The sequence below is a fragment of the Microcaecilia unicolor genome, chromosome 5, assembly GCF_901765095.1.
Source record: "Microcaecilia unicolor chromosome 5, aMicUni1.1, whole genome shotgun sequence".
Lineage (NCBI taxonomy): Eukaryota > Metazoa > Chordata > Amphibia > Gymnophiona > Siphonopidae > Microcaecilia > Microcaecilia unicolor.
The window spans coordinates 184,901,095-184,917,124 of record NC_044035.1 but is presented as its reverse complement, the minus strand read 5'-3'; the positions used below and the strand labels follow the sequence as shown (position 1 = coordinate 184,917,124).

Below are 16,030 nucleotides of genomic sequence, written 5' to 3'. Positions count from 1 at the left end.
TGATTAACAGCCAATTGATTGTTAATGGCTCATTAATTTATTTGTGTGTAAATCTCAGGATCATGCGCAATTTTGGGTGCCATTAATAGAATCCAGGAGTTAATGTGCAAAATTGTGAGCATAAATTATAGAATAATGGCAATTGCACATGTAACTTAATAGAATAATTAGTTAATAATTGGCATTAGCAATTATAATTGGTCTTAATTGGCACTAATTAGTAGTAATGCACATACCTGCCATTAGTTGGTATTCTATATATTGTGTGTGCAAAATACCAAGAGCACAACTGCAAGGGGGTGTGGACCTAGGAGAGGCATGGGCAGGTCAAGGGATTGCTAAACAATTATGCGCATGGGTTATAGAATACTAGCACTTACAAGCCTAACTGCCTACAATTAGATGCAAGCATTTACATCGGTCATTGAGCTAGCTTAACTGTTCACACCTGCAGTTAGGCGTGTAAATACAGACTTACACTAGTATTCTATAATAGCAATTTTGCACACAATTCCCTTTATAGAAATTGCACTTAGCGTGAATCATCATAGTAACTAACTTTAGGTAATCTATAGAGAATTACCTCCCCATATGGCCTGTCAAGCCTGCCCATCTATACCAAACAGGGCTGGCTCAGGACCAAAGTTCAAGAGCACCAAAAGCCTGCCTCGCCACCTCAGCTTTCAGAGCACTCTTCTTCTACCTCCACCTCCCCGGTCCAGTCAGGCATCTTTCTTTTCTCTCTCCTGCCCCCCCCCCCCCCCCCCCCCCCAGGATCCAGCATCCCTCTCCCTCTCAGGCCTGACCCAGAGCCTGTGTTCTGCTCCTCCTGATGCAATTTCTTGTTTCTGCATGGGTGGGACATGTCAGAGGAAAGGCTCCAGGTCAGGCCACATACATTCAATGCTGTTGCTGCCAGTGACTGTAAAGAGAGGCAGAGAGGGGTTTGAGGGAGAGATGGGAAACCAATCCATGAGCTGGAGGTGGGATTGAAAGAGAGGGTGATGCTGGACTTGGGGGAAGAGGGAAGGGAGAGAGGGTACTGGACCAGGGGACAGAGGGGGAGAGATGGTGGACCCTGGATCGAAGGGAGGGAAAGATGATGAACAATGGGAGGGGGAAGGAAGAGTGGGAAAAAGAGTGAGGGAGAGATGTCAGATAACCGGGGTGGGGAGAGCAAAGGGTGAAAAGACAGGAGAGATGTTGGATCCAGGGATGGAAGGGAGGAAGGGAGAGATGAGATGCTGGACAGAGGGAGGGAGAAAAAAGAGAAGGAGATATGTTGGATCACAGGTGTAAGGAGGGAGAAAATATAGAGGAAGATAGGCCAGCCCATGGGGGAGGGAGGGAATAGAGAAAGGACATGGCAATGCTGGAAGGAGGTTGAAGTGAAGGAACAGGGAGATGTCAGACTATGGGGGTGGGAAGGAGAAAGATGAGAAGAGAGAAAGAGAGGAAGAAGATGTCAGGCTAGAAGAGCAAAGGGGGGGGGGGGGGGACAGGGAGAGTAGATGCTGGAAATGGTGGAGATACATGTGGAAGAGGCCATGGGGGGTTGTCAAGGAGATGAGTGTGAGGAGGTAGTGAGTACCAAGGTTCAATATGTGGTAATGGGGAGTAGGGAGAAGCTAGCTGGTTGGGAGCTGATGCAGTCAAGCTGGCTATAAGGGAACTACATGGAGGCACTTATAGAAAAGCTGGTTCAGGGCACCACAATCCTGGCTCAAAGGATTGTGGTGCCCTGAACCAGCTTTTCTATCAGAGCCAGCCCTGGGCAACTATGAAGATCTAAAACCCACTCTGAATCTCTAATAAGGGATTTAGTGGAACAGAAAACCTTTGGAAAACCTTAGAGACCCTCTGTTCTTGTACCATGCTTTCTTGAATTTAGAAACAGTCCTGATCTCCACCATAAGTAATGAACTGTTTTGCACAACTGTGCAACTCCTTACTTATTTTACATAGTGAACACTGTATTTTACATGTCAGCAATTTAGCATGCAAAATCTCATTTGTGAATTTGTCAGTGTTTTAGTAGATTGACCTCTTTATTATCTAGCAATATATTATGCAGCCTAATCCTGGGATGTTACTAAGTATGAATATTTTTGTAAAGTAAATATTTATTTCAAGTAACATGCTATTTTTCTATGACTCTTGCAAGCAATCAATAATTCAGAAATTAGTAAAACCGCAGCATGCATAATACCAAATAATAAACCACTATCATCTGATGGCATCTTCTTCTAACATATAGAAAACTCAATGCCATAAAAACAAATCATGGTGTTATCTATGCAGGGCTGGTGCAAAGGAATTGGAGGCCCAAGGCAAACTTTGAGCCTTGCAACCCCTCTCTCAAAGGGTCTTTTACTAAGGCATGCTCACGTTTTTAGCGCACGCTAAAAATGTGAGCACAGCTTAGTAAAAAACGCCTTCAATTATCTCTCATGCCCTAGCCCCACCCCCAACCACTTCTATCATAAACTCAACAATCATGATTCTACCGCATCACTCATCCTACAGCAATCTTATAAAAATGCATAGATAGATATCACATTTTTAAAATATTAAACTTTGCTTCATATGTACATACAAAATGAGGGTAATTACCAAAAGTCATTTACTTGGGTAAATGGCTACTTATCCAGGCAAGTGAGCTATTTCAAAATCACTCACTCTACCTGTGAGTAAAAGTACACGCTGATTGTTCTTTGAGTTTGTGTGGCTATCCAGACCTATTATTTTGCCTTGATTGCAGTTGTTCTGTGCTGCCCCCTCCCCCCCAGTAGCTGCTGCCCTAGACAACTGCCTAGTTTGCCCAGTGGTTACACTGGCACTGCATCTATGTGACAACCCTCTACTTTCCAGAATCTTTTTGAGGGATTAAAGAAAAATTGGATTGTAAATAATGCACTATAGGAAGGTGCTCAAATCTCTCAGCTGCTGCCCACTAATCTTTAAATGGTATGGGGCCCAGCTTTCAAAAAGAGCTCACTCTTCTCTTCCTGCCTATGCAGTGGTAATTAAATCAGGGCTCTGCTGTTTTGAGTACACAAGGAAAGGCTCAGGTTAGCAGGATCACTGTGAGTGCTGCCGCTGCCATGATCCAGTGCACTGCCACTAGCTGAGAGATAACCTGACCTTCCTAAAACCTGTTACATCTACTATGACAAGGCTGACTTGCAGACAAGCAAGGGATTCATAGGGTCAAAGAGTCAGTAGCACTTATAAGAAACAGCAAACCTATACCACACACCAGTCAAGAAAATCAAATGACAGATTTTTCTTACTCTCTAAGGTTATGATAAGCTTCTGTATAAATAAGCTGTCCTTCCTGCAAATTACCCTTTTGTCTTGTTTTGGATCAGGAATATATTTATGGGTAGCTGATATGATATCAGGCATACAGTACAGTCATTGTCCTTATAAGGCTCCTGCATGATTGGTAATTAATGTTCTATTACTGTACTACGGTAAATCCACCCACCACATTAATATGCTGGATTTGACCTGAAAAGAGTGATCCCAGCGCCCTGATACTAGAATGAATATTACCTTTTCGTGTTTCAGTGCCAGTGCATCTTCATCCTCTCCAGACAAAAGGATCAATGACTGGGATTTGCCTTCTCTGGAATATCGGGGTTTGATTCTCCTTGCAGCATCTGGTGTCCTGCTCTGTTCAATAATAGACTTGGAATCCCTAGGTCCTCCATCTTCAGGTTTGATTGCTGCTTTCGCCAACTCCCCTACCCTGCTTGGGGCCCGTAAAATGTCCGATAGCAATGGCCGTTTGACTTTTGTTACCACAGGGCTTCCCTCGAACTCTTTTTCTGACTTTGGCCCTTTGATGGACTTTGGTTTCTTAAATGCAAAGAAATCTCCTATTTTCTTTTTGAAGGTCCTAGAACTAGATGACGACAGTGTGGCAGACTCTTGACATATTTCAATTGGAACTTGACTGCAAAAACAAAAAAGAAAATCCCCAAAGGCAAGAAAATCAGTTGGGTTCAAATACAGAGAAAGGTACCATAAATGACAGGTGTTTTTAATCAAATGAACAAGAAAATAAGTGCATTCCATTTCAATTTCTTGCAGGTTTTTCAAATTACTTTGTCTCCTTCCCCAGCCACACCACCTGCCTGTGCTGTCTTCCCCCAGTACACTCTTTTGTCTTTCAGGTGTGTTATCACTTTTCCTTTTGATAGTGAAGTCTACATATCCCAAACTCTTATTTTTCTCTCTTCTCTTTCCCATCTTATTCCCTCTTGTTCCCATTTTCATCTGACAAAGTGGGGCGATTTTATAAAGGACGCAAGTTTATAGATCAGCACTGTATGCAATGAATGGACTCATTGACTTGGGGTAAACATACATACAAGGTAGATACACAGGCACATGGGAGCAAATCTTATAACAGGAAACCAGTAAAAATTCCCCAAACACACCTGTTTTATAGAGGCAACACAGGACTCTATGTGCCTTATAGGCATCCAGAGCTACCACCAATAGAGCACAATTGCTCTTGCTCAAATTGGCATGTTTGGAGACAGGTGCAAATAGGTTTATGGTTTATTACATTTAGAGGCTCATATTCGAAATAGACAAATGTCTAAAAAGTGGCAGATGGACATTTTTTTTTACCAATACATCCAAATTACTATTTTTTTTGTTTTGTTTTGTTACATTTGTACCCCGCGCTTTCCCACTCATGGCAGGCTCAATGCGGCTTACATTTTAAGACATTTTAAGACATTTTTCTACGTAGTTTGTATGCAGTGCATCCAAATCACAAGGGAGCATGTCGGGAGCAAGTAGAGGGTGGGATTTGGGCATTCCCGAAACTTGGATGTTTTTCTGCAATAATGGAGCAAAGCAAAAATGTCCAGGGCTAAAAGTTAGACATTTTGGTCTACACCTGTTTCAATCATGACCAAGTCACAAAAAGGTGCCCTAAATGACTACTGGAGGGATTAAGGCATGACCCCCCTTATTACCCCCCAAAGATGCGAAAGAAACAGCACATACCAGCCTCTATGACAGCTTCAGATGTTATAGCTAGTCCTATTAGAGCAGATAACAGATCGCTGGAGTAGTCTAGTGGTCGGTGTAGTGCACTGTAGAGAAGGGAACCCAGGCCCATATCCCACTATCTGTTACACTTGTGGTGGAAAGTGTGAGCCCTCAAAAACCCACCAAAAACCTATTGTACCCACATATAGTTGACAACTGCAGTCATAAGGGCTATTGTAGTGCTGTACAGTTGGGTACAGTAGGTTTTCAAGGGCTCACCATACAATATAAGGGGGTAATGGTGAGATGTGTACCTGGGAACTTTTATGTGAAGTCCACTGCCCCTCTGCTCTGCTGGAATGTCTGTGTGGCCAGTTTACTAAGAATGCTGGTCCCCCTCCCATACATCCCATACAGCTTGTTTTTGTGCTTTTCCCCTTGAACTTGAAAATGGTCCCCCCCCCCCCCAAAAAAAAAATAGCCGCAGTGAGCACAAAAACATCTAGCAAATGGCCATTTTTTAAACAAAAAGACAGATGTTTTTCTGGTTCAAAAAAGTGAAGATACTCACCACTAGCAGGTATTCTCAGAGGACAGCAAGCCTTATATTCTCAAAAGTGGGGTGACATGACCCGCGTTGCCCAGTCTGGAGGTTATTTCAAGCTAAAAAGATATTTGTGGAGCAAGGGACTCACTCCACTACACATGCGCGAGTGCCTTCCTGCCCACCAGAAGAGTGTGGGACCGCCAGTCCACTACTATAGCATATGAAAAAAAGAGAAGACAACTCCTAAGGAAGGTGGGAGGGTTTGAGAGAATATAAGGCCTGCTGTCCTCAGAGAATACCTGTTACAGGTATCTTCGCTTTCTTCGAGGACAAGCAGGCCTATAATTCTCACAACTTGGGAAACCCTACTTACCAGGCTCACCGAAAACAACAACCATAGGTCAATTGGGCTTCGCAATGGCAAGGACATAACACAAATGAACCTGAAACTATATACAAACAGTGTGAGAGTGCAGCCTGGAACAGAACAAAACAGGTATAGCGGGGTAGAGTTGGATTCTAGACCCCAAACAAATTCTGCAGTACTGTCTGTTCAAACTGTCGTGTCAGGTATGCTGATCAAGGTAGTAGTGAGATGTGAATGTGTGAACTGAAACCCACGTCGCAGCCATGCAAATTTCTTCAATGGAGGCTGACCGCAAGAGGGCTACTGATGCAGCCATGGCTCTGAGATTGTGAGCCTTGACATGACCCACCAAAAGAAATGCAATCTGTCAGCCAATTAGAGACTGTGTGTTTCCTGATGGCAACCCCCATCCTGTTGGGATCAGAAGAAACAAAAAGTTGGGTGGACTGTGTGTGGGGCTTAATCCACTCCAAGTAAAGGGCCAATGCTCGCTTGCAGTCCAAGGTGTGCAAGGCGCTCTCACCAAGATGGGTATGAGGTTGGGGAAAGAATGTTGGAAAGACTATCGACTGCTTCAGATGGAACTCCAACACAACCATAGGAAGGGTGTGTGCGGAGGAGTCCTTTGATGTGCTGAAACTTAGTATAAGGTGCATCCACCACTAAGGCCTGAAGCTCACTGACCCTGCAAGCTGAAGTAACAGCCACCAAGAAAATGACTTTGCAGGTCAAGTACTTCAGATGACAGGAATCCAGTGGCAGAAAAGGAGCTTTTATCAGCTGAATGGGAACGATGTTGAGGTCCCATGACATAGGTGGAGGTTTGATGGGGGGCCTTGACAAAAGCAAACCTCTCATGAAGTGAATAACAGAGGCTGTCCAGAGAAGGGCTTACCCTCTTCATGTTGATGATAAGCACTATTTGCACTGAGGTGAACCCTTACGGAACTGGTCTTAAAGCCAGACTTGGAAAAGTGTAGAAAGTATTCAAACAGGGTCTATGTAGGGCATGGAATAGGATCTGGGGCCTTGCCCTCACACCAGATGGCAAACCTCCTCTATTTAAAAGAGTAACATCTCTTGTGGAATCTTTCCTGAACGCTAGCAAAAACATCTAGGCCCTGAGGGGTTGTGTTGGAGAAGAGATCCCTTGTTCTGCGTGATGAGGGTCAGAAAACACTCCAATCTCCATGGTTCTTTGCAGGATAACTCCAGAAGAAGACGAAATCAAATCTGTCGAGGTCAGTAAGGAACGATCAGAATCATGGTCCCACACTTTTCCTTGAGTTTCAGAAGCCTTCCCTATGAGGTGTATGGGAGGATACACATACATAAGTCCTGTCCCCTAATGAAGGAGGAAGGCATCTGATGCTAGTCTGTCATGGGCCTGGAGCCTGGAACAGAACTGAGGGACTCTGTGATTGATCTGAGTGACAAAGAGATCCACTGAGGGGGGGGTGCCAAACACTTGGAAGATCTCCCGGGTGATGCCCGTTGAAAGACAACTCATGTGGTTGCATGACCCTGCTCAGTCTGTCACCCAGACTGTTGTTTATGTCCACCAGATAAGTGGCACGGAAGAGAATAGGGTGTGATCCAGTTCCCCCCTGCTTGTATTGCAACCTGATTGTCTGTTTGAATGAATATAATTTGGTGAGACAGCTGATCCGTGAAAGCTTTTAGAGCGTTCCAAACAGCCCAAAGCTCCAGGAGATTGATCTGAAGATTTGTTTCCTGGGCAGACCAAGCACCTTCAGTGTGGAGTCCATCTACATGAGCTCCCCACCCCAAATGAGATGCATCCTTAGCACTTTTTGCGGCTGAGGCATTTGAAATGGAAGTCCCAGAGTCAAATTGGATTGAATGGTCCATCACAACAGGGAGTGAGCTAGCTCTGGGGACACTTGGATGACATCTTCCAGATTCCCTGTGGCTTGGTACCACTGAGAAGCTAGGGTCCATTGGGCATTTCTCATGTGAAGACATGTCATAGGCATCACATAAACTATGGACGCCATGTGGCCCAATAGCCTCAACATCTGCTGAGCTGTGACCTGCTGAGAGGATCGAACCCAAGAAGCCAGTGCAACTAGAGCGTCCTCTGTCGGTCCAGGGTTCCAATGATTTCCACTTGCTAGGCAGGGTGCCAATGGGACGGGATAGATTTAAAAAGAACCCTAGTAGCTCGAACACCTAAATAGTCCTCTGCATGAACTACCGAGCACCGTCCTTCAACGTACTGTTCGCCAGCCAATCATCCAGATAAGGGAACACCTGGACTCCCAGTCTGTGTAGCGATGCTGTGACTATTGCTAGACATTTGGTAAAAACCCTGGGAGCTGATGCGCGGACAAAAGGAAATACGTGGTACTGGAAGGGCTGTGTTCCCAGCAAAAATCATAGATACTTCCTGTGAGCTGGAAGTATTAGGATGTGAGTGTAAGCATCCTTCAAGTCCAGAGAGCATAGCCAATCGTTTTCCCAAATTGTGGGGAAAAGGGTGCCCAGGGAACTATCCTGAACTCTTCTTTGATCAGAAATTTGTTCAGGGCTCTTAGGTCTAGGAGGGGGGATGCATCCCCCTATTTTCTTTTGCACATGAAAGTACATGGAATAGAATCCGCAACCTTCCTTCTCTGGTGGAACAGAATCAACCACATGGGCCTTCAGAAGGGCAGAGAGTTCCTCTACAAGTACCTGCTCATGGTGAGAGTTGAAGTAATGAGCTCTCGGTGGGCAACTTGTTGGTCTTTGTCACTAATGCAGATCGTAACCGAGACAGACTATTTGAAGAACCCACCGGCTGGAGGTTACAAGGAGTCACCTTTTGTGGAAAAAAATTCAGCCTCCCCCTAACCAGCAAGTCATCCGGTAGGGTCACTGTTACTGTGGCTGTGCTCTGCTGGAGCCAGTCAAAAACTCGCTCTCTGCTTCAACAGGGGAGCTACTGGGGCCTTAGGCGCACACTGTTGATGGGAACGAGTGTGCTGAGTTTGAGGCAGGTGAGAGGAGGCAATGTATCTACATCTCTGCGAGTAGTAGGCACCCTTCCTCAACTTACCAAAATACCTCCTATAGGAGAAGGCAGATGCAGAAGGCACCCAGTGAGAGAGAGAGAGAGAGAGAGAATGGATGGCATGTGTGTTTCTTGATTTACATAAGTGCATAAGTAATGCCATACTGGGAAAAGACCAAAGGTCTATCGAGCCCAGCATCATGTCCCCGACAGCGGCCAATCCAGGTCAAGGGCACCTGGCAAGCTACCCAAACGTACAAACATTTAGTCAGTGATCTCCTCAACCTTCTCTCCAAAAAGATTATCCCACCCAGCATGGGGCATCCGTCAACCTTTGCTGAACTGTCAGTTCCAAGTCAGAGACATGCACCCACGAGAGTCTGTGAATCGCTATACTTTCGGCAGAGATCTTGGAAGCCACATCAAAAGTGTTGTAGGGCCCCAGTCAAGCACTTACGACACACCTTCTGCTGCTTGGCCAACTGGTGAAGCAATTTAGCCTGTTCTGGAGGGACAGTGTCTGCGAAATCTAGAAGCTTGTGCACAGAGTCCAGCAAGTACACGCTTATGAAGAGCTAGTAAGATTGAACATGGGACACAAGCATAGAGGCCTGAAACATCTTACATCCAAAAGAGTCCAAGATTCTAGCTTCCATGTCCAGGGGTGCTGAAGCATAGTCTCTAGAACTCTTGGCCCTTTTGAGGGTGGATTCAACCACCAGGGAATGATGAGGCAGCTGAGGCTTATCTAACTCAGGGTTACTCGGAATCCGGTACATGGTGTCAGTTTTTGGGGGAGTACCAGGACAGACAGAGAGGACTCCAATTCCACATGAGAACATCCTGTAAGATCTCATGAAGTGGGACCATCACAGCCTCTCTAGGAAGAGACTCGTAGTCCTGGACCTCAAGCATTTTGGCCCTTGCCTCGTCCTCCACCTCCAAAGGAAACGAAATGGCAGCCGCCATGTTCTTATCAAAAGCGGGGAAGGAAAGGCTCTCTGGGGGAGACTTTCTCTTTTCCTGTGGAGGTGAGGGGTCAGATAGTATCCCATAAGACTCCTCTTCCGAGAAGTATCAAGGGCCACAATCTGACTCCCAAGAGCACTCTTCATGGGTATCAGCCAAAATCTCCCGTGGAGAAGGCTGAGATGAGTCTACCTTGATCTAGAGGAACCATGTTCCTGAGAGGGGCATTGAGGAGGTTCCTACATCGACTCCAGAAAAGCTTCCTCCACCGACGTCCAGGAAGTGCTAACTTGGGCAGCAGTCAACACTGGAGACGCACATGACACTGGCATCGGAGGCTTCACTGCAGGCTGACAGCCAAGCGGGGCTGCAATTAGAGACATGGCAGGTGCAAGCACCCTCGATGCCGATACACTCTCTTGAATAAAGCCAGCCAGCAGCTCAGAGAGCAAGGTCTGGATGTGTTCATCGAGGGCCAACACCGCGAAAGTTGGGGCGTCGACTCAGAGACAAGCTGCAGAACTGTTGAGGTCGAGACAGGAGGCTGGACCTTGCTGAATGGAAACCTCAGCAGCAGCATCTCTTGTATGGAGTGGGATCAGTCTTCCCAGCGCTGACACATCTCAAGTGCTTAATCCCTTGGCGTCCCAGAGGTCCCGGCATCATGCATTGAGGGGGATTGATGCTGATGCTTCTTGGCCTTCGCCCAAAGCCGGTCATCGAGGATGATGAGGACAATGTCGAATCCTCCTGTCGCCTTGGGGTCAGGTCCGATGCAGATCAGTCCTGAAGGCCCTGCAGAGCAGTCAGCATCGAGGCAGGTGAAGACTCACTCGATGCACAACTGCTCCCAGTGTCGACAGGTCTAGCAGCCATACGGACCAATGACGCAGATGCTGTTAATGCTGAGGCTGAGGCAGAAGATTCGGACTGGGCTCCAAAAATCTTTTCACGTTGAGCCTCTCTGGCCAGCTTTCTTAATACAAAGACACAGGACACAGTTGGAAGGGCTATGATCAGGCCCCAAACACTGAAGACACCAAGAATGGGTGTCTGTACCACAGATGGTCCAAATGCACCGGGAACAGTGCTTAATGCCTCTGGGAACTTTCATGGACAGGGAAGGAAAAACTTCCATGGCCAAATCATACAACTCGATGGTGCAAAAAAAGGGGCAAAGAACCAGAGAAAAAGGGAGAACCCGACCAAAGTCAAGGCCTAAACATGGCCTAGAGACACGGAAAAAAGAAATGAAACAAAAAAGAATCTAAAAAAATAAAGGAAAGGAATAAGGGGAAACCAAAACACGGAAACAAGAAAAATTGCAAGGTAAAAATGCAAAACAAAGCACTCAGAAAAAGCTCTTCTGAACCGGGCTCTGAGGAACAGATGAAAATGGCGTCCACTCCTCACCATAGTAAAAAAAGACCTGGCGATCCTGCACTCTCACATTACCCCACTTGTGAGAATTATAGGCCTGCTTGTCTTTGGAAAATGGCTATGTTCACTACTTGATTTTTGGATGTTTTCAGCAAAACATCCAAAATCAAATTTAGACATTATATCAAAAATACACCTCCACATATACTATCTTTCCTATAAGCACAACAAAGCAGTGTAAAAACTAATGTAAAACAGAAAGGAATGCCAGTTTTAAATAGAAAAGGAGAAAGGGACAGTCACTGGAAAGTCTCATCATAAAGGACTACACACAACCAGCCAGTCATACAATCAAACAATGATCATACATACCAGATACGAAGAGATCATCATGCTCTTGGTGCCACACCACCTCCCACCCACTTGCCAAAAGCCTTAAGAAATAAGTGGTCTATAAATCTACTTTAAATTTCTGATAGGACCAGGGGTGTGCTGGTAAATTTTTAACAACAGGCTCTTTCTCCAGCTCTGCAGTTGGAAGGGCCAGGGGTGGCCGGGGGGGGGGGGGGGGGGGGGAGCAACACTTGCCTCTCTCTCTTCCCTCCCTTCATGCATGCACACTAGGCATACCTTTGCTGGCAGCCACTAAATGGACTGCCACCACTCCCAACGTCTTGCTCTGAGCAGCCTGCTGGAACTTCTCTCACATGCTCTAGAAGTCCCAGCCTGCTGCCCAGAGCTGGAAACAAGGAGCGGGGAGCAGCAGTAGTCTATTTACTTGGCTGGCAGGGCTCAGCATCCCCACCAGCAAAGTAAAAGATAATTCAGCAGGTGGCCCAAGCCCACATTTTGGGAGTCAGTTGTTAAAGTAGCCATGGAGGGCCCTACTTTAACAACCGGCTCCCAAAATTCTTAAAAACTTAACAACCGGCTCTTGCGAGCCTGTGAGAGCCTGCTCCAGCACACCACTGGATAGGACCGTTCTAGATTGGGAATGGGACAGGATAAGCATTCCAAAAAGAAGGCACAGAACCATAAAAAGCACAAATCCTGGTTTAATCAAGTCTTCCAGAATGAACTGATGGAATATGTAAACAATCATTAAGGGAGTAAAAGATTCTAGGAAGGAATAACAGATGATGAGAGATAGGAAGAGACACCTGAGAAGAGAATTTTATGAGTATGAGTAAGTATCTTATATTTAATATGGTAAAAGGGAACCAGTGATAGAAAGTGTGATATGATTCAATTTTTTATCACATGCTTAAGTAGAGAGGTGTTTTTATCACATGCTAAAATCCTTGCAGCCTAATTTTGTACAGTTTGAAGGCATTGTATCAGTGTCTGAGGAAGACCACAGTAGATAATTTCACAATAGTCCAATCTGGAAACCAAAAGAGCATAGAGAAGAGAAAGCTGAGATGGTTGGTCAGGAAAATAACTGTTGGGAATTGCTGCAATGAGAAAAAAACAGGTATTGACTAAAGCAGCGATATATGGTTCAAAGCAAAGTTCATGATGTAGGATAATGTCAAGGTATTTGAAGTGTGGAACAACAGCAATTAGAAAACCATGAAGAAAGGGGTTACAGCGACTGAAGCTATGCCCCCCTCCCCTCCTGCATCCCATGATCCAAATGGTCACTGTTTTCAAGTGGTTAAGAATTAAAAGGTTTCTGTGAAGCCAAGAGGAGATTGTATCCATACCTACCTGAAATTGTGAAAGGTCTTAAGACAGAGAGTCTGCATAATGAATGTAAGATGTCATCAGTGTGTACATTGTGAGGATAACTTTGTATAGATCTAGAGTCATGGATATACCACCTTTCTATGGGTACAATGAAAGTAGTTTATGTATATTATATGCAGATACTTTTTCTGTCCCTAGTGGACTCACAATCTAAGAGGTACTTTTATCAAGATGTGGGAAAAAGGGCCCTGTGCTAGTGGTGGGGGCCGTTTTTCCCAAGCACCAGGGCCCTTTATACCGCAGCAGGTAAAAAAGCCACCAGCAAGCATGGCCATGCGGTGAGAGAACACTTACCGCATAGCTATGCAGTATGAAGCCCTTACCGCCACCCATTGAGATGGTAATAAGGACTCCCGTGCTAATCCAGTGGTAGAATATACAGTGGCGTAGCCAGATAACCAATTTTGGGTGGGCCTGAGCACAAAGTGGGTGGGCACAAAAGTTTCTCTCTCCCCCCTCTCCCCCAGCACTTCCCCAACTCAAAATATAAATACTTTAGCTGATGAGGTTCCCCAATGTCTTTCAGCTGGGGACCTCCAGTAGAGATGGCCAGAACTCCTCTCCGCCAAGCCCAGCAGGCAGCAGCAACTCCTCAAGCCACTGATGCCAGCACCCCATACATGCTTAGTTGTCAGTGGCTCCAGGATGCTGCCCCCCATCTGCCAAGCTTGGTGGAAGGCAGCTCTGGCCAGCAGGGCCGGTCTTAAGGCGAGGCGACCGAGGCGGCCGCATAGGGCCACGCGCTCTGAGGTCGCCCCGACCGCCCGAGCTCCAGTCCTCCCTCCCTCCCTCCGACGGCGCGCGATATCGGCGTGGTGGGGGCGGTCCGCCCCGGATGTCAGCGGGCGGGGGGTGCCCCGCTCCCGCTGCTCTCACCCTGTCCTACCTTTAAAAAAAGAATTTGGAAGCGCCGGAGGGACAGGCAGCACCTCGCGTCTGCCCTGCTACTAAAAATCTCTTCGACGTCGTTGGGCCTTCTCACATTGAGTCCCGCCCTCCTCTGAGGTAACTTCCAATTACTGCAAGGGCGGGCAGGACTCAATGTGAGAAGGCCCAATGATGTCGAAGAGATTTTTAGTAGCAGGGCAGACGCGAGGCGCTGCCTGTCCCTCCGGCGCTTCCAAATTCTTTTTTTAAAGGCAGTGAGGGTGGTGGGCGGCAGGAGAATGGAGCTGGTAGGTGGTTCGGGGGGGACTCAGATGGGAGAAGGGTGTGTGGGGTGGAGGTTCTCAGGTGGGGGAAGGGTGGGGAGGGGTCCTCAAATGGGAAGGAGACTACTACTACTACTTAACATTTCTAAAGCTGAGGTGGGGAGGGGGTTCACGGATGGGAGAAGGGGGTGGGGAGGGGGTTATTGGATGGTTGAAGGGGACGGGTGGGGAGGGGACTGGGGTTCTTGGATGGGAGAAGGGGACTGAGGTGGGGAGGGGGTTCACGGATGAGAGAAGGGGATGGGGAGGGGGTTCTTGGATGGTTGAAGGGGACGGGTGGGGAGGGGGCTGGGGTTCTCGGATGGGAGAACGGGACTGGCACTGGGGTTTGAGAAGGGGCCATATGGGTAAATGGGGGCCATGCCTGGGGCTGGTGGGAAAATGGGGCATGCGTGGGTCGGGTGGGAGAATGGTTCTGAAAAGGGGGGCCCTAATACAAGGCATGTGGATGAAGGGGGCTGGAACTGGGGGCTGAAAAGGAGGGTAGGTGGGATAAGGGAGACTGAAAAGGGGCAGGGGCTGAAACTGGGGACTGGGGGCTGAAAAGTGGACAGGGAGAAGTGGCTGGGGGGCTGAAGCTCAGGATTGGTGGGAGAAAAGGGCTGGGGCTGAAATGGGGGACTGGTGGGATAGTGGGACTGGAACTGGGGGCTGAAAAAATGGGCGGAGAGAGGGGCAGATCCTGGATGGGGGAGCGAGAGGGAGGGCAAACCCTGGATGGATGGGAGAGAGCGGACAGTGGATGGAAGGGATAGAAAGGGCAGACAGTGAATGGAAGGGGCAGAGATAGAGGGCAGATGTGGATGAAAGGTGCAGGGAGAGAGGGCAGACATTGGATGGAGGGGACAGCAGAGAGGGCAGACACTGGTTGGCAGAGAGAGACCGAAGACAGATGCTGGATGGAAGGAAGACAGTGAAAAGAAGATGAGGAAAGCAGAAACCAGACAACAAACTGTAAATAAAATATATATTTTTATTTTTTTGCTCTAGGATAAAGTAGTATTGTAGATGTGTTAATAAATGTTTATAATATAACATGTAAACAAGGTAATCTTTTTATTGGACTAATTTTAATACATTTTGGCTAACTTTCGGAGAACAAAACCCCCTTCCTCAGGTCAGGATAGGATACTGTAACAGTACTATACTATATTGACCTGAGGAAGGATGTTTTGGCCTCTGAAAGCTAAATCTATTAGTCCAATAAAATGGTATTATTTTATCTTCTATATTTGTTTTATTTCTATTTGTTAATTTGTAAAGTGGTGATTGGTATTTGTTAGTTTTTTTTTCAAATTTACATCTGCTGTCTTTATATTTTGCACAGTACTAGGGGACATTTTCTGTTTCTGTGGTGTTGCATTGTATGCAGAGTCTGGCATCTTGGGGGTTCAGTTTAATTTTTGTCTAAATAGAAAGTTTAAATATTACTACTTATTCTATAGTGGATTAGGGTGTATCTGTGTTTGTGAAAAAGACATGGCTTTCAGTTGGCAATGACTGTGCAGGATCGACGATCTGTACTATTCTGTCTGGTTTCATTTTACGATAGGTGAATTGATGCTCTAGTGCTCACTGTACTGTTTTAAGATGTTTTCCTTTTCTTTGTGTGATTCGTAGAAATGACTGCTTATGGTATGGTAGAATTGCTCTGAGTGTTTTGTATTCTCGACATACCTAGTACTGGATTTTGGAGAGGGGTGTTAAAAAATGACCTGGAGGGAGGGAGGGGGGCCTTGGACCTGGGAGCCCTAGGGGGGGAAGCCCTGGAGCTGGGG

At 46.5% G+C, this 16,030-nt stretch overlaps 1 protein-coding gene across 1 annotated transcript in view; it reads right to left on the bottom strand.

Annotated features, from left to right (window-relative positions):
• CARMIL2 (capping protein regulator and myosin 1 linker 2) overlaps positions 1-16,030 on the bottom strand; it is a 591,305-nt gene that overhangs the window by 112,667 nt on the left and 462,608 nt on the right. The window contains 1 exon segment of the mRNA XM_030203654.1: positions 3,559-3,961. Within this exon segment, the coding sequence (XP_030059514.1) occupies positions 3,559-3,961 (403 nt within the window).